Source organism: Lontra canadensis, unplaced genomic scaffold, assembly GCF_010015895.1.
Source record: "Lontra canadensis isolate GAN:19392208 unplaced genomic scaffold, GSC_riverotter_1.0 scaffold124, whole genome shotgun sequence".
NCBI lineage: Eukaryota > Metazoa > Chordata > Mammalia > Carnivora > Mustelidae > Lontra > Lontra canadensis.
The window spans coordinates 276,879-296,023 of NW_022631118.1; the positions used below are offsets into that span (position 1 = coordinate 276,879).

Sequence of the window (19,145 nt, forward strand, 5' to 3'; positions counted from 1 at the left end):
GTCTCATGACTGAGTTTTTACTAAACTAGCCCCTTTTCCTAACAACAGCTAGCCCCCTCAGGATCCTGGAAATCTTGTCAAAATACCTGGGAGGCTTATGCTATACCTAACCTCCTCCCCCAACTTGTTAGTATATAATGGGCCATTCTTCCTGACCCCAGTGCAGTCTTTCTGCCCACAGGTCCTCTCCCCATACTTTAATGAAACCATCTTTTTACACCAAAGACATCTTAAGAGTTCTTTTTTGGCCCTTGGCTTTGAACCCTAACATCATTCCTACATCACTCAGCACAGTGATGGCTACCTAACGAAGAAGATAATCAAATATTTTCTGAATAAAGTCACTTGCCTGACTCCCTATCATGGGTCTCACTACTCCCTTGCAAAATCCTTTTGTTGTGTTTAAAAGGAAGAAAAAGGAAAAGAAATAACAGGCCCAAAATGGAGTCACTGGCCCCCACAACAGCAACCAAAACTTAATTGCACTGCGGGAATGTGACCTTTACCCAGCGAATCTGGAATTTCCTGATCAGCATTACTGACATCATCTGCATCTAGTCTTCCCCCAAATGGTGAACTTGCCTACACCAATCGTTTCTTTTCTTTTGCTAATGGCTTCGGTCCTTCCTTCAACCTTGTTTCTGACTTTAAAAACTGTCCATTTTGTACAGCAACTTGGTGCTCCTTTCTACTTGTAGATGGGATGCTGCCTGATTCATGAATCCTTGAATAAAGCCAATTAGATCTTCACATTTACTTGTTTGGATTTTGTTTTTAACAGCTGCAATTAAAGTAGTAATTACTTCCAGTTTAATTTATAGTAGGCTGTGCAATTTTTATTGGAACAGTTTTCATTTTAGCATAATTTCTGGCAATTCAGTGACGTAAATATCACATCAATTTTAAACCTTATTTTAGTTCATATTGCTCACTTACCTCATATCAGATCCTTTGAAAGATTCAGTGAGTGGTGCTTTTAGTTTCCTTAATGCACCACTCATAATTTAGCAGATGAAATGACTATGACAAATTCTTATATAACCATTTGAAGCTCAGGGAACTCAAAAAGAAAACAAATGGCCATTTAAGTGTGGAAGCGCTGAACTCTAAGTCATAATGAGACTCCACACATTAACCAGAAACCCAAAAGCATACCAAAAAGCCAAAGTCAATGGAGACATTCTTTGGAAAGGGGAAGACACAAACGTCTCTCTGGTACATTCATAAATTTGTTTTCTTAGCACTGGCTCATTTGCTGTCATATCATTTGAACAGTGATGTGTTTGGGCCGGGAGTGATGTGGGGACAGGGGTGGAGAGGGCTGACTCTGGGATGCTGAAGAGTGGCCTTAGGAACTCTGGAAGAACTGGGAACTGGTGGACATTTTGCACAGAGACAATTTCTAACCAAGTCTTTCCACTGATCTGTAGCTTGTACTCCAGTATTCATAAGACACTATTTCCAGAGTATTATTTTAAATTGATACAGTCTATTCATTTTCAAATTCATTTATTGCATTCTTTTTGTTTAATAGCTTGGAGTCAGAGTAGTAAAGATCTGATTTACCCAAGTGAAAAAGGAAAAAAAAAGACTAATATCATTTTGAAGTGCCATTTCCAAAGAATATGCCCAATGTTTCAAAGTTAGTGTTTGTGACTTTTAGTTTCAATACCAACATCCTACTCCAAGTGACAAATGACTACATTTAAAACTCGGGCAATGACCATCACATAACTGCTGTGACAGGCATGCTGGCATCCGGGCATCAGGGCCTGATAAGCACCAAAATGGTGCTGCCTTTCCAGAAATACAAAGGCTCTTAACTCCTCAGCTGTTCCTTGTGAGAGAGGTTGAAAAGAATCCTTTTCTCAAGTTAATTTCTACATGGAAGAGGAGAATGCTTTAAGGATATCCTGAAATTCAGAAACAAAACCACACAAAACTTTGTCAAGATCTCTGTGTGCTCTGCAAAGTAGGCAGACGTGCAGATGTCAATATTTTTAGACAGAGATGCTTTAGAGACAGTGAGTAATTGACCAAGTGAGGGTGTTTTAGAACTTATTTTTTCCCAGGAAAGGCAAAATGTATGAAAATCAGCTAACTATCATATTGAGAAGTCGACACTTGGGCATTTATGAATATGAAGTCTATGTGGGAACCCAAAGTGCCACACTCCAATCACCACACTGGAAAGGTCAGCAAAGCCCTCACTAATTCCTATTCCGCTTATTTCTCGGCTCAGTCTCAGCACCCTCTGCTGATCTGGTACGACGATTCTGTCTTGGACTCATTTCTGTGTCTTGAAGATCACTTCTGAAAACAGAAAATAGGAAAAAGCATCTCAGAAAATAATGATCATGATTATTCTACAGCAGCTTCTAGTTGACAAGTGCTTTCACATACACTAAACCGTTCTCTGCTCCACTGGCAAATCTATAGTAATTATCATTACTGTTATTATTATACACATTTTATAATTGAGAAAATAGTGACTAAGCAAAGATTACAGGCCGTAAGTGACAGAAGCAGGAACTGAATCCCTTATGAATCAAAATCTAGAATAGCTTAACATAAAAAAACTGGGAAAAAAAAAAAAAGTGCTGGTATCCTAACAAGACAAAGTCAGTGTCTAACAAAATCATTCTCTTGAGCCTGTCTGAGAGCTGAGGTTGTAAGGTAATCAAGAAAACAAATTCCAAAGAAAGATAAGCCCCATGAAAGAAAGGTGGGCCACATAATTCTGTCACTTTTGACACAGAACTGGGAGGAAGGTGGCTGTTGTACAACCAGGCAAGTGGACATGAGCGAACATTTTAATGAATTCTGAACTATGGGCTGGTACTGAAGGCCCCTGATACAAAGGATAGGCCACATGCATTGGCAAGCTCTTTTCCAGAAGCTTCCAATGGTGCTCATAAGAAAGACTGGGAGCAGGGTGGGAGACTGAGGAAAGCCCACTCTGGTGTCACAGGATAAAGCTGGTGAATGCGGGTGACAGGGATCAGGCAGAAAGCCCAATCTCTTCCAGGGACTCTTGTGTCCTATGAACTGAGAGCTTTCAGCTGCTGAGGGAAACTCACTGGCTCACAGGAACCAGGCAAAGATCTACTATCTCTATAGAAGGGACAGAATGTTGGAATGGGAAGTCTGCTTGAAAGTGAAGGATAGGAAATAATTTGCAAGAACACTGGCAAAGTTTCTTTGCTGCTGGGGAAATAGAAATAAAAATCTTTACCTCTGGAGGAAGGGCAGAAAATCATCTTGGGCTGGTAATCTCAAACAACACCAAGCAAAGACTTGGGCAAAGTAGTATGACTACCAAGGGAGGTGGGAAAGATGGGAAGAGAAAGCTCCAACCCCGAGAAGCAGGCACACAGGGCCTGCCCAAGACTGTAGCTGGAATAAGACAACAAGAGAGCCCCAGCAGGCTCCCACCAGGAGCCAAGCACCAAGTAATAGGCAGTAGCAGTATACTGCTGAGGGAGAGGTGTAGACATGGAGAGTTGCACCTCTGGAATGCAGGCATGCAGACAAGGCTGAAAGGTAATGAGAACAAAAGCTTCCCACAATCCAGCCCACATACTAAGCACAAGGTAAAATCAGCCCACTGGTTGAGGAATTTGATGCCTCTGATACACTGAAGGTCATGTTAGGAACCAGGAAATTCCAACCTGGGTCAACTTCCCACACTAATGGCCTAAGAGAAGAAGAAGCATGCTGTTTCCAGGCACAAACCCTATTTTTACCTCAGTATCTAAGGACCTCTGCAAGATGTCTAGCATCCACACAAGATGTACAATGCACAAAGAAGAAAAAACAAATAAAAAGTCCACTGTCAAGATATAAAGTAACCAAGAGACACAGACAGAATGACCCACATGTTGGAACCACCAGACTAAAACTTTAAGTAACTACGATTAATATGATAAAGGCTCTAGGGATAAGCTGGAGAATATACATGGAGAGATGGCTCCAGGGGTGGCTCTGAAGCACAAAGTTCATTATTGTCCCTCCCTCTCTGTAACTCCCAGAGTCTAAGAGGTTCCTCCCCCACTGTCAGTACTGTTACTCTTTCTCCCACTCCACAAAACCAGCCTGTGCCTTTTTATTAGCTGTAACTGTACCTTTTCCTCAATTTCCTCAAAAAGTTTATTAAACTTTTCGGAGACTCCTTATGTTCCTCCTTTGACACATGTGGGCCATAGTAAGAAGACTCAGTGAGTACTGCACTCAGGCAAGTCATCACTAGCCTTCTGATTTAGGACAGGAGTTGGCAAACTCTTTGTGTAAAGGACCATATATTTTGGGCTCTGAGGGCCATACAGTCTGTTGTAACTACTCAATTCTGTTGTAATTGTGAAAAGAAGCAGAGCCAACAGATAAACAAATGTGTGTGGCTATGTTCCAATAAACTTTATCAACAGACAGCAAGCCAGATTTGGCCTATGGATCATAATTTGCTATCCCTGACCTAGAACCCTATCAGTCCAGAAAGTGAATCCAATAAGCCGAATCAGAATTAAGTGTGAATCCACTAGGATACCCCCTCCCCACCCCCTGCCGGCCAAGCTGCTACCCAGAGGAGGTATCAATCTAGCCATTATACAGTTGCTGTTAAGAGAAAGAAAGAAGCATCATGCCCAGGAATAGTTAAGAAGGAACCCTGAGTTTCTGAAATAGGCAAATACATAACCTCAAAACCCTTTCTGTCCTAATCATTACCCAGAAAGTGGCCAAAAGGAAAGGTTCCTTTCTGGAGACAGCGGCATTCAGTGACCAAATTTCCTTACTAAGGTGAGTGGACTAGAAGGTGAGGGAGTTGACATTTTTAAAGGAGGCCATTCCAACACTCAGTAATATTATGCCTGCAGATTGTAGGGAGGATAAAAAGTCTAGCGAATCCCTTGACCGTTAGCCCATTATTGATTCCAGTCATTTCCTTCAAAGAATGGGCCCTTATTATTGATACATACATGAATGACCCACATGGCTCACTCAGCACCATTCAGGTTTGCAGCCTCAAAACAGGAGATCTGCCAATCTGTGGCTTCATGACCACTTTTATGACCTGTTTAACCTTAATTACTTCTTTAAAGGCTCCATCTCCAAATATAGTCACATTGGAGGTTAGAGCTTCAACATATGAATTTTAGGGGTAAACAATTCAGTCCATAAGAGCCTCCCTGGATCAGGCCATTCAGTTTTGAAAGAATCTAATAGCAAGCAAATAGCTATTTTTCAAAAAGGTGTGTAACTTGTAGCTATGCTAGGCTGGACACAAGTCCAAAATCCCAAAGGGTGCCTCTAGGTTGAAGCTGCCTCCTTTCTCTGAGGCTCTAGTAGGGAAAATCATTAGTCTTAAGACTTGTAGCTATAAAGGGTGATAGGGTTGTGGGAACTCAACTCACTTCTCTGTGTGTGGCTTTTCCCTATCAGAGAATTTGCTCTGGCATTTACTGGATATAGAATTATGAGTACATAACCCATCAATTCCTATATACATACAAATTTAAAAACAATAGTATAATGAATTAGCCCAAAGGGCCCCATCTAATGTTAATGTTAAAGTCACATTAACTTCCCTTACCCATTGTGAGTCTTACCCAAACCCCATTAAATCAATTCAGATGCTTCCTTTTCCCACAGGACTGGGTAGGATGGTGAATCTGGTACCTATATCCAACAGAACCACAAAATCCCTTCCCAAAGTTCAGCAGCACATTCCAGACTGGTATGAATAGCCTTTCATCTCCCTTAGGGACAGGGGAACCTCAGCACCACTTTTTTTTTTTTTCTTTTTAAGATTTATTTATTATCTGAGAGAGAGAGTACGGGGCGGGGGGGCAAAAGGAGAGGCAGTAAGAGTCCCAAGTGGACTCCACACTAAGCGCCAGGACTGACATGGGGCTCAATCTCATGACCCTGAGATCACGACCTGAACTAAAAGCGTCAGTTGTTTAACTGAGCAAGCCACCAAGCAGACCTAAGCTTCAATTCTAATCAACAAAACCAGAATAGCCAGAACAATTCTAAAAAAGAAAAATTTACATTGACAACACCAAATGCTGGTAAGGATGTAGGGCAAGAAAAAATTCTCATTCACTGTCAGTGGGAATGCAAAATGGCATAGCCACTCTGGAACAAAGTTTGGCAGTTTTTTACAAAATCAGATATAGTCTTACCATACAATCCAGCAATTGCACTCCTTGGTATTTCTCCAAGGGCACTGAAAACTTAATACAAAATCCCGTACTTTGTTTTTAATTAGAATATAATTGTATATAGCACTCTAATCATAATCGCAAAAACCTGGAAGCAACCAAGATGTCCTTCAATAGGTGAATGGATAAAAGAACTGTAATACTCCAGACCATGGAATATTATTCAGCACTAGAAAGAAATGAGCTATCAAGCCTCAAAAAGACATAGGGCAATTTTAAATGAATATTAGTAAGTGAAATGAGCCAATCTGAAAAGCCTACATACTGTAGGGTTCCAAATAAACGACATTCTAGAAAATGCAAAACTATAAAGACAAAAAAGTCAGTGGTTGTTGGAACTTGGAGAGAAGGAGAGATGAACAGGTGGAGCATAAAGGATTTTTAGGGCAGGGAAACTATTCTTTATACTATAATGGTGGACAAGTCATTATACATTTGTTAAAACTGATACACTATAAAATACAAAGAATGAACTCTGATGTAAACTGGAAAAGGAAAGTTAGAGGCCTCATACTAGCTGATTTCATGACTTATTATAAAGCTGCAGTAATGAAGACAGGGTGTCACTGGTGAAAAGACAAACACATAAATCAATAGAGCAAAACAGTGATTCCTGAAATAGACCCACACATATATAACCAATGGATTTTTGATTAAGGTACCAAAATTATTAAATGGAGAAAGGATAGTTTCTTCAATAAATAAAGCAAATGGAGGCCCACATGTAAAAGAGAAAAACTGAACCTCAGTCTATACTGTGCACCATTTATAAAAAACAACTTGAAATAAATTATAGATTTAAATGTAAATCCTAAAACTTCTAGAACATAATAGAAAACCACTGGGTTAAGTAAAGAATTCCTAGGTAGGACACCAAAAAAGCACCATATGTAAAAGAAAAGAAAGAATTGACAAACTAGATTTCATCAAAACTTAAAACTGTTCTTTGAAAGACACTATCAAGAAAATGAAAAGGCAAGCCATAAAGTAGGAGAAATATTTGCAAAACATGTTTCTGCTAAAGAACTCATAAATCCCAAAAGTAAAAAACCACCCAATTTAATAAATGGGCAGAAAATTTGAGGAAGCACTTCATCAAAAGACATAGGAATGGCAAATATGCATGTGAGGGGAAGTTCAACATCATGAATCCTTAGGGAAATGCAAATTAAAATTACAGAAAAATACTACTATATCTTTATTAAAATGGCTTTAAAAATAAAGACAATGACGAAGTACTGGCCAAGATATGGAGCAACTAAGAGCTCTCATATATTGCTGGTGGAATACAGCTGGGCAGTTTCTTATCAGTTGAACATACATGAACCATATGATGCCATTCCTAGATATTTACCCAAGAGAAATGAAAACTTATGTCCACACAAAATACTGCACTCAAATCCTTATAGCAATTTTATTCATAATCCCCTAAACCTGGAAACAACCCAAATATGCCCATCAGCTGTTGAATGGGTAAATAAAATGTGTTGCAAATGAACTCTCATGGGGTTAAGATGAAATTCAGATTAACAGAGAAAATTATTACTTTCTGATTTTATAAGAATATTAGAGAAACCTATTTCCTAAAATTTCCTCTTTAAGACACTATGAGATAGTTAAAATGATTCATAAGTGACAATCTTTATCCACTCACAGGTTCTTGAAGCCACAGAAGCTGTCACTAACAGCTAAATCCATTAATGAGTGTATTGAGAGCCAATAAACACTGACTGACATATTCTTTCATTCATAGACTTACTGAGTGCCCACTATGGGCCACCCAGGCACTAGGCTACACACATGAAGATTCAAGGTCCAATGCACATGCTCTCTAGAAAGGCAGTCAAGTGGTTAAGTGCAGAGTGCTGGAGCAGAATCAGGGGCTTCTGAATGGAACTGTGGAGAAAGGAGTAACAATTGCCATCTAGATGAGGAAAGGGGAAAAGGCAATGAGGCAAAGCAAGGACACAAAAGCAAGGTAACATGACTCTCTGAGGTGACTATGAGTAGTTCGGCTTAGATGAAACAAGGAGTTGTGGGGTGGAGAGGGGGTAGGCACATATGAAATTCCATGAGCCAGTAGGTAGGCTGGGGCCATGACAGTAAGAGCCTTGGATGCTGGCAAGTCCCCAAAGGACTTTAAAGTCCAACAAAAAGAACACAGTGTGTTTCAGATCTCACTCGCAGAATGAACTGTAACGACTAGAGGCAGAGAGGCAGCTGGACAGCTGTTGCAGCAAGCTAGAGAGAAGAGCAAAAGGCCTGTAGTCAACTGCAGCACAAAGGGCTGATGGAGAGAGATATCACTAAGGTGCTGCGCTGGGTGGGGGCCCCAGGAGCAGCTTAGTAACACTTGGGAATGTGTTAAAAATGCAAACTATTAGGCCCCACCCCAAATGTACTGAATCAGACTCTTCGAATTCGGTAAAGCCCAATAATCTGTGTTTTAACAAGTCCTTCAGATGTCTGTGATGCATATTTAGATCTGAGCACCACCTACCCATACGACTTTGGCAGATGACTGAATATGAAAGGTCAGGGCGAATGAGAGGTTGAAAACGATTCCTGGGTGTCTGGCTTGAACAGTGAGGCAGACTACCACACTCCATTCACTGGGGGAGGGGACAGTGGAGGGCAAGCAGCTCTGGAGAGAAGGGACTTAGACTCTCTGGGGCAGAATATTATATATATAAAAAAATGAAGCCTAGAAATGTGAAATGATATACCAGGACCACTTCTCTTACTGTTTTCATTCTGTTTGATGTAAATATATTTTATAGCTCAAAACAGTAAGATAAACAAATATTTACAGACATAAGAACCCAAGATCAGTCTGCAGAAAATAGTTTTTGGGTTTTTTGCTACTCATGAAAATACTGCTTTATATGGAGCACTGTGTTGCATAGAACCTCTCAATCATTTATGGAATTAAGAGAATGTGTTGGAACTGAAATAGTATGTTCCAGGACAAATATCTCAAATATGCCACTGTGGTACCATAAAACATGCCTATAAGCTTAAGATGTAAAGTGCCAAATTTTGTTTAAAAGTAAAGATATGGAGGCTTTTCCTGATTCTGCCTCTAAAGCTACATTATGGCATAAGCTTATCTGCACTGTTCTATGCTTAGCTTAAGTCAGGAGGCCTGGATTCTGATCTTGGCAGTGCCACTAACTAGCTGTGGACCTTGACCTAGTCAATATACCATTGTGGGGTCCAGCTTCCGTCTATAAACTGAAGGGATTAGATGAGATGAACACTTAGATCCTTCTAGCTGTAATATTTATTATTTATGAGGATGAATCGATGGGATTGTGCTTCTCAGTGCTTTGTTATATGACTTTTTTTTTTAAAGGTTTTATTTATTTATTTAACAGAGAGAGAAATCACAAGTAGGCAGAGAGGCAGGCAGAGAGAGAGAGAGAAGGGGAAGCAGGGTCCCCACTGAGCAGAGAGCCTGATGCGGGACTCAATTCCAGGACCCTGAGATCATGACCTGAGCCAAAGGCAGAGGCTTAACCCATTGAGCCACCCAGGCACCCTATATGATGACCTTTGGAGGCCATGATTATTGAGAATGCCTGGGGTGCAGAAACTCTGGCTACAAGGTGTCATAGCCATTGGTATCAGATTTAGCTCAGCATGAACAGGGTGATTGCTGGTACAAGAGGAAATAGTTAGCTAAGCAGTGGCCTTCTTTCCCAAAATGCAAATTTAAATAATGCTCAGGTGAGAGTAATACAGCCAAAATCTCAAACTTTCATAAAACATTACTGTTTGAACCACCAAATAACTCATTGGCCTGATAAACCTCCTCATAATGCTTTCCCTGAATAAACACACTTCCTATTGTCCCAGTGATTCAGCTATGAAACTACAAAATCTCAGTACAGTAAACTTCTCCTTCTTTGTAAAGACAGTACACAGCTTAATGGTCCAAAGAGCTGACTTTTGACACACTGGTTACAATCTTAGCTCCATCACTGACCACTTAACTGCTGAGTGACCTTGGGATGGAAATTTACCTTTTAGAGTCTCAAAGAGGCTTTTAAAAAGGTGAAAAGGTCAACAGTATCAAATCTGCTAAGAAGTCAAAGAAGGTCTTAACTTTGGATTTAGCAAGATGGAGTTCTTTGATGATCTTAATGAAAATGAATTCAGATGAATGATGGAACTGGCTGAAAATGTGGAGTAAGTGGGAGATAAGGAAGTGGAAAAAGCAGGTAGAGACCATCCATTAAGTAAAGGAAGGAGAGGGGCGCCTGGGTGACTCAGTTGTTAGCCACCTGTCTTTGGCTCCTGTCATGAACCCAGGGTCCTGGGATCAAGCCCTGCATCGGGCTCCCTGCTCAGAGGGAAGCCTGCTTCTCCCTCGCCCACTCCCCCTGCTTTCCTGTGTTCCCTCTCTTGCTGTGTGCTTCTCTCTGTCAAGCAAATAAAATCTTTAAAAAAAAAAAGAGAGAGAGAGAGAGAAAAGAAAGGAAAGAAAGATACAACAGTGGCTGCAGGATGAAATGGGAATGAGAGGAGACACTGAATGAAGTGTTATTTGTTGGCTGGTTGGTTTTAAGATGGAAAGATTTGAGCAATCTGAGAAGCCAATGACAAAGATACAGTTGAGGGGGAACAGCTGCCAGACAAAGAAGGGATAAAGTTCCTAACAAATGGGTGGGAACAAGGAAGAATTAGCCTCTGATAAGACATCCCTTTATTATAAAAGGAGGCAAATATAAAAAGAGGAATAAAATATGTACAAATATAGACAGATTTATACATTTGGTGTTGGAAAGATGAGGACTCCCACATAATGGCTTCTATTTTCTCTACAAAGGAAGAGAAAAGGTCTCCAGCTGGGGGTGCAGCCACTGGAAAGAGGTGAGGTTTCAAATAATCCTTGTTAAGAACCAGACAAAGAAATGACCACAGAAACAGTAAAACTGCTAGGCAGTTTGGAGGGCCCACTGAAGTGTAATCACAAAATTACAGTGGAACAAAGCTGCCCCATTGTACTGCAGATCACTCCTGCAGGTGGAGATTAATGAAAATGTAATATTCTTTGGCATTGTTCCTTTCTTCCTTATTTACCGGTAGGACCTGGAATAGGTCCCCTCCACCATTCTCATTTCCCAGACAGATTCCTAAATGCTAACAGGAAAAGGAATCAAACTGCTGCATTTATTCTACACTAAACATGACTGGGAACATCTAGGAAAGGACTGAAAGTTTTCTAAACTCTGAGTCAGTGCCTATGGCTAAACTGTAAACTTCTCGTTGGAACAATCTGTCTTTTGAAAACAACTTCTAACAAGTAAGCAGAATTATTATAGTGGGATTCCACTTCTAAGCAAAAATGTACAGAAACAAGTAGTAAACTGGAAATCTTTACCTTAATGTGTGTGAATTATTACCTTAAATCAGAAAGCACAAATACTCTTTTGTTTGAAAATCAACTGCATGGAATTATAATTTCTCAGAGTACACACTACTTCTTGATGATGAGAACTCACCTATGTGATGCTTCCCAGGCTTCCTCTTCTTCTAGAAGATCTCTTATGATATCTGAACTGGAACTAAAAGGACAGGTACATCAATATTGTCAGACAATAAAAAGACCATAACCACATGGTTCCATTATATGAAATTCTAGAAAACGCAAACTAATCTCTAGTGATAGAAAGCAAACTAGCAGATCAGCGATTGTTTACCTGCAGGGGGCAGAGGGTGGGCAAGGAGGGATTACAAAGTGGCACAAGAAAACTCTGGGAGTGAACAGGTTCATCGTCTTGATTGTGAAGATGATTTCATAGCTGTATACATGTATCAAAACTCATCAAACTGTGTGCTTTAAATACTTGCAGTTTATTATACATCAGTGTAAAAAAACTTAATAAACTAGCAATAATAAAGAAAAAATCATTAAAGTTTAAATAAATCCTTCAACATAAAACCTCATTGAAATGGAATATAGTCACAAACCTTTTTAATCTCCCATGGCAACCAAAGATCAAACTGTGTTTAAAAAACTGCACTCTAGTAATGAGATTCACAAAGAGACATTAAGTTCCTAAGTGGCTTTTAGTCCCTTTGTAACCAAAGTAAGGTAAAATTTAATTAATTTGAACTGTGCTAATAATGGAATTTGTTATAATACAACCTGGCTTAAAGTGTCATATAATCTTTGGTCTATCTGGGTAAAATAAGGTTATAGAGGACATGTATAATTTCTTAAAAAGAAAAAAGTGTTCCAAAGCTTTTAGCATCTTGTTCTTACCCAAATAATTCTTACCAAGTAAGTAAAAAGAAAAAAGAAAAAAAGATGTACATCAATAGCAAAAAAGCATTTCTTTAGGTATCCAAGACAAAAAATGTGAAGGGCATTTCATGGGACAACTCAGAAACAGGAGTCACTACCCCAGGGTGGAGAAGGCTAAAACAAAGGAATAACTTTCTCCTGGATGAGAAACAATAGGATTGGCTATGTCTATGCCAATCATTTTCTTTATCTTTTTTTTTTTTTAAGATTTTATTTATTCATTTGACAGAGATCACAAGTAGGCAGAGACGCAGACAGGGAGAGAAAGGGAGGGAAGCAGGCTCCCAGCTAAGCAGAGAGCCCAATGCAGGGCTTGATCCCAGGACCTTGAGATCATGACCTAAGCCGAAGGCAAAGACTCAACCCACTGAGCCACCCAGGTGCCCCATGCCGATCATTTTCTAATGATACTCAGATAACATAAGGTTAAAAATTATGGAGCTATAAAGCACCAATGAATCATTCTCAACTACTGACAAATCACTTTGAAGCAATGTTTGCCTGCAGTACATGAACAAAACAAGGCAACAACCATCAATCAACACTCCTCTGTGCCAAATATTTTACTCAAGGAGTAACCCTCAAACCCTAAGCCTCTCAAGGAGCTATATGCACGAGCCCTTCTGACTGTGGTTCGTTCATGTGTGCAATGGCCTCTGTGTGGCGATTCCATGTGCTGTGTAGGGGTAGTGACCCTCCAACACAGCTAGCTCAGTGGTTCTCAGGTATTTCAGGATAAGGATCCTCAGATGGAAGCAACAATGCATTCAGTATAGGTGGCTTGAGAAAATAAATAATAATAAAGTATTGTAAATTTAGTAAGTCTTCTAGTCTCTATTTTACTCATTACAGTGGCACATGCAGGACAGTGAAAAAACAGTAGTACCTGGATTTGTGAGACACTCTTTAAAGATAATTCTTGTCTAAAGATAATTCTTGCTATGTATGTGCGCTCTTGCAGGCCCAGTGAATCATTCCTTCAAGCCCCTGGGTTGGGAAGATGTGATCTAAAGTATTAGAGTAACTAAGCATCTGCTACTCTTCTACATTTGAGGGTGCCCCCCCCAAGCAAATGCCAAGTGCCCCTAATAACATTCATTTTAATGGTAATTTGTACTTTACTATAAACTGTCTTAAAACAAGCTTTCTTATTAAATAGCTAGCTAAATGTAGTATTAGGAGAGAAGGGAGAGAAGCAGAAGGTCCTTAAGGAGATATAAGGCAGATTTCACCAACTTTATGAATTTTCTAAGAGACAGACCCTCATAGCCACTTACTAGGGAGGGCTAATAGCTACGGCCACCCTCACCCACACAGAAGCAGTCTACCTTTTGCACTCCCAACAGCCCAACCTTTGTTATTCCTTATTTCACTTTTAACTACTACAACTTTATAAAGAAAACTGAAGTTGTTTTCATGGACCTTTTTTTTCCTCCTCTCTCCTGTTACACTGATACCATCACCCACTCTTCTTCACCTGGACAGAGCTACGGCAATGTTTCTCAACCTTTTTCTTTATCGTCCCCCACCTAAAGATCTTTTTTAGACTTTTTACTTTTCCATAATTGCCTTTCTATGAGATTTTAATACTGAAATATTATGTGTACCTGTTTATATATTGTATGTGTGTATATATATATATATATATGCTTTATACAGAGAGTAAGTTGTTTTTTTGTGTTTTGTGTTTTGTGTTTTTTGTGTGTGTGTGGGGGGGTGGGGGGCCATCCAGCCTCCTTGCTGCCAAGAACCAAGTTCCATACACTAGGGAGCTTCTATCAAGAAGCCATAAGCGAAGGGAATGGGAGTTAAAGGGTGGTCATGAGCTCTGGGTCCTGGTAGGTGTCACAGGGCTAGAAGAAATAAAGTGTGCTTCTTCCCAACATCCCTAACAACACAAACATACAGTTGTGGGGTTTTTTGTTGTTTTTGTTTGTTTGTTTTTAACAGAAAGGTTACAAAGCATCCCTCCTGTTCTAGCTAAGTAAGCAGGACATCTGGGCCTGTCAACTAACCTAGTCGTCTTGTGGTCAATTTTCCTACAGGCTTTCAAATCACCAGTAGAAATCATTGATTTGTTAAAAGAAAATATTTGCAGTACATTAGTGACATAAACCTAAGCAGTTTTTGCTACACTACCTCAGTGAAAACAGATGGTAGAGGAGGTTCACAAAAAACACTTCTCAAAAATGGTCTGCAGTCTCCTCTTGCTCTGTGACTTCAATACCCCTGACTAGACACGCTGCCCAGCTAGCTCCCAACATCCTCAATTCTCGCCTCCTTTCCTTCCACCCCAGTTTAGTTACCAATCTGAATGACAAATTTTACCTACAGTGATATTTCAGGATTATCTGCTATATCTGCTACTCTGATTCTAGTCACCACTAAGAAACTGAGAGTTGAAAGCCTGGATGGCTCAGTTCAGTGACCATCTGATTCTTGATTTTCTGCCCAGGTCATGATCTCAGGATCATGAGATCAGAACCCAGGTAGGCCTCTGAGCTGGGTACGGTGCCTGCTTAAAAAGATTCTCTCCTGGGGTGCCTGGGTGGCTCAGTGGGTTAAAGCCTCTGCCTTTGGCTCGGGTGATGATCCCAGGGTTCTGGGATCGAGCACCGCATTGGGCTCTCTGCTCAGCAGGGAGCCTGCTTCTCCCTCTCTCTCTCTGCCTGCCTCTCTGCCTACTTGCGATTTCTACCTATCAAATAAATAAATAAAATTTAAAAAAAAAAAAAAGATTCTCTCTCTTCCTTTTCCTCTGTCCCTCCCACATCTCCCAAAAAACAACTAAGAGTTGACGCTAATACAATTAAAACAGCAGAGAGACTTGTTCGTTCCTTTTTAAAGTAATGCACTCACCAAATTCTACTTAAAAACCACATTCCTGAAATTACACATACAGTTTCACAAATAGGATTTTACAAAGAGACTACTGGGCACAATAGTATTACTAAAATTAACACTCACAGATCTCTTCCTTGTGGATAGTAATTAATATTTTTGAAGTCTTAGTCATTTTATTATGCCTTGGAGATCAAAAATTCCTTTCATATACTTTCAAGACATCTAAAAAACCCTCCACAGGAGAAAATACTCACTCTGTTATACAAGGGGTCAGAGCATGTTATGAGTCTACACAGCTATAGCTTTTAATTCTCAGACAACAACTTTTCAGAGTAAATCTCAGCTCCTCTACTATTTGGGTTTGAACATTCTGGTAGACCATGCTTTAAGAAGCTGGATGAACATGAGGTCAGGTACGTAAAAGTCACAGCTCCCTATATAAGGGTGTTTAAACTGTGTTCTCTGATGTTACCATTAGTCCAGGCTAAACCAGGAATTATTCTATAGACTAAACAGACATAAGAAGGACTCATAGACAAAAATATTAATCTTGAATTCTATGGAATTCCCAACCTCTGTTCAGAAAGATTCTAGTAGATCTATTTAAAACACCCATACTTAATTTTCATAACACTTAATCTTTATTTTCAGCTCAAACCTTCAGAAATGTAAGCTAAACTGTTTTTGGCTTGTTGGTCTTGGACCTAACTGGACTTTCTATACCGTTTTACTCTTGTTATTCTCTTACCAAAAGTAGTAGCACAACATTTTAACAGGCAAAGGAAAACGCATTTTGCATCCTTCTTTTGCAGTATCTGATTTCATCGTACTAGTTAAGATTTTACCACCAAAGCTGAAAAGATACCTAATACCTCTCACAATGGTATATGACTGATAAGACTACCCAGAGAATAAGAAATCACAGATTTTAGTAACAAACAGTCAAGTTTCAGTGCTGTTCCTGTTACTTGATATGTAATACTGGGCAAGTTACTTAGTCTTTCCAAGTCTTAATATTCTCACCTATAAGGTCAGGATGGTAACACATGCAGTTCATGAGGACATTTTAAAGTTTAATCAATAAAACATGGAGAATGGTTAGCACAGAGCTTAGCACATAGTAAGTGTTCAATAAATAGTGCTTCCATTTTCATATAACAAATCTGGGTCTGAATTACATGAATAACTGCCTCAGCATTATGCTTTCATTTGCACTAGGAAACCTGATCACTATGTGCTCTATTTTAATCTCCGATTTCCACTGTTTCTATGACACCAGGGTGCAAATTCATCAGAACTTGTTATTTATCCAGCATGGCAGGTACACAGGGTACAGTGGGGTAGAAAAAATGCAAACATCTGCTATAAAAAATCCTGTGGATTAAAGATTACTTACAAGTGGGATTTTGCTATTATCTAGTAGTTACTCCACCACCCTCCCCCACAGGCCCATCTCTTCTCATAATTATGGCATTAACTTGAGCATGCTTGAGTATATCAAACCCAAAAACAAAAACAAAAACCTCCTTAAGGATAGACCACTGGAGGACTGATAGAGAGCACACAGTGCCACCAGACAACGGTATCTAACTAAATGCTGCTGCCTCCCATGAATCCTTCCTCAGACCCTTATTTTTAGTAATCTGTTCTTATTCTACAGGATAAGCAGCAGTTTATATGCCCAATGTTAGCAGCAGGCTAACAATAAAACATTAGAATAGTAAACATCCTATGTTCAAACAAGAAATCACTCAATGTTGACAATGACAAAAATGACCATTTTTTGAGCAACTACTTCTACAAACCATTGTAATAATTAGCCAATGTGCCTTAGCTTTACTTCATATAAGCAGCCTAGGTTTTATCCCCACAGATGGACAAAGGATCAGGGACATTAAAGTAAGTTAAAAACAACAACAACAACAAACAGGGATGTGAATGCAAAGCTCCTCTTCTTTTTACCACACTGTGCTGCTTTAACCAGTAGCAGCAGAATGAAAAATGCTATTAATCCACAAGAGTTAAAAAATACTACTTTCTCCTATACACTCATCAATAAGGTTTATCAGACAACCACCAATAAGGCTCATGGATAAAGCAGAGCTAAGTTTCACTGCTCTCCATTACATCTAGAAAAATATAAAATGAAGCTAGATTCAGATATAAGAATAACAACTTTTTTTTATCAAGTAATACATGATAAATCCTTAAGAGATGAAAGCAAACCTTACTTAAAACTAAGATTATGTTTAATTTACAAAGCATTCACAATATATAACACCTCATTTGTTTTTTTTTAGAATCACCCAGGGAGGTTAGCCCGGCAAAAAAACACACAAAAAAACCCCACAAAAAAACTCTCCTTCCATTTTATCAACAGGGCAAGTGAAACCCAGGGAAATTAATCCAACAATCAGCTACATGCTGGGAACTACTCTAGTGTCAGAAAACCATGACTGAGATGAACTTCCACAAACAGGCAGGCACGCCTGCCTGCTAGGTATGAGGATCTCATAGACACATACATTTCAAGGACTTGATGTCATAGTATCTTAGGTGGTCCCCCAAAACAATGTTGCATTCAACCAAAAGACAGCAGGCTCATTTACCACCTAGTTTAAGTTCTTCTGAAAATGCAAAAGGTCCAACAGAACTATTCGACATTCCCACATTTCTCTAAAAACTTTCAACAAATAAATATCACCACCTGAAACACAGGGAATCATTTAGCTTCCAGAGGTATTTTGAAGCTCATATGTGACATATGGCTATAATAAAGGCTATAATAAAGTACAGTAATGTATTTTAGTAGAAAAAGATTTTGTGGCAACATTAAATTCAATAAATTTCACATTCTTAAAAGTTAAAAGACAAAATGTATTGGCAACCTTCCAAAAGCAACCATGAAGATTTTTAAAAATACAAGGTATCACTGAATTATAGTAATATACTTATAACTTATGTTACTGTTTACTTTAATATTTTCTTTAGATACTGTTTTCTCTTGACCAGAAACATAAACTTATTTAGCAATTTTTCCAATAATCCCAATGCCTCCTAAATTACAAAATCTCTTTAATATCTTTTTCTTACCTTATTGCCTGCATCATCCAACTTCATTAACCAATTGATATTAACACTGAAGGTAACAAAGATTTCCAAACTTTAAAGAGTACAGACTTTTTTCCATTTAAAGTAGACTAATCTATTTACAGGGTTCAAAATCAAAATGACATAAAAAGATGTGCACTAGGAAATCTCACATTCTCCTCACTCCCCTACCAACCCATTCCCCTTTTTCTCCAAAATGTAATCACTCATTAGTTTTTTTATTCTTCTGGTGTTCTTTATGAAAAACCAAATAAATATAAGTTTATACTATCCCCCACCCACCTTTTAGAAAGGAAACCACATGCTACCTATGCTGTTTTGAACAACGGTCTTTTCACTTACAAATCTATCCTGGGAATCTCTCCCTTATTAAGCACACAGAGACTGTACTTTTTTTTGAACAACCACACAGTATTTCATTGTATGGCTGTTCAATCATCCAGCCCCAATGATTACCTGAGTAGTTTCCAGTCTTTTGTTATTATGTACACAATAAATAACCTTGTGTGTAAGTCACTGTGTATATGTGCAGGCAAAATCTGGAGAACAAATTCACTGAATACTGACTAAAAAGCAAAACAACAGTACTTTTGGTTGATCCCATCAGATTCTTCTCCTTCAGAATGATATTAAGTAGCACCAGCCAGTAATAAATG

At 39.1% G+C, this 19,145-nt stretch overlaps 1 protein-coding gene across 1 annotated transcript in view; it reads right to left on the bottom strand.

Moving 5' to 3' along the window:
* Positions 1-555: 555 nt before the first annotated feature.
* Positions 556-19,145, bottom strand: part of RAD18 (RAD18 E3 ubiquitin protein ligase) — a 99,941-nt gene continuing 81,351 nt past the window's right edge. Inside the window, exons 12-13 of the mRNA XM_032841510.1 lie at positions 11,729-11,791; positions 556-2,313 (exon numbers count right to left, since the gene is read on the bottom strand). Of these exons, the coding sequence (XP_032697401.1) occupies positions 2,211-2,313; positions 11,729-11,791 (166 nt within the window). The 3' untranslated portion in view covers positions 556-2,210. The remainder of the gene's footprint in view (positions 2,314-11,728; positions 11,792-19,145) is intronic.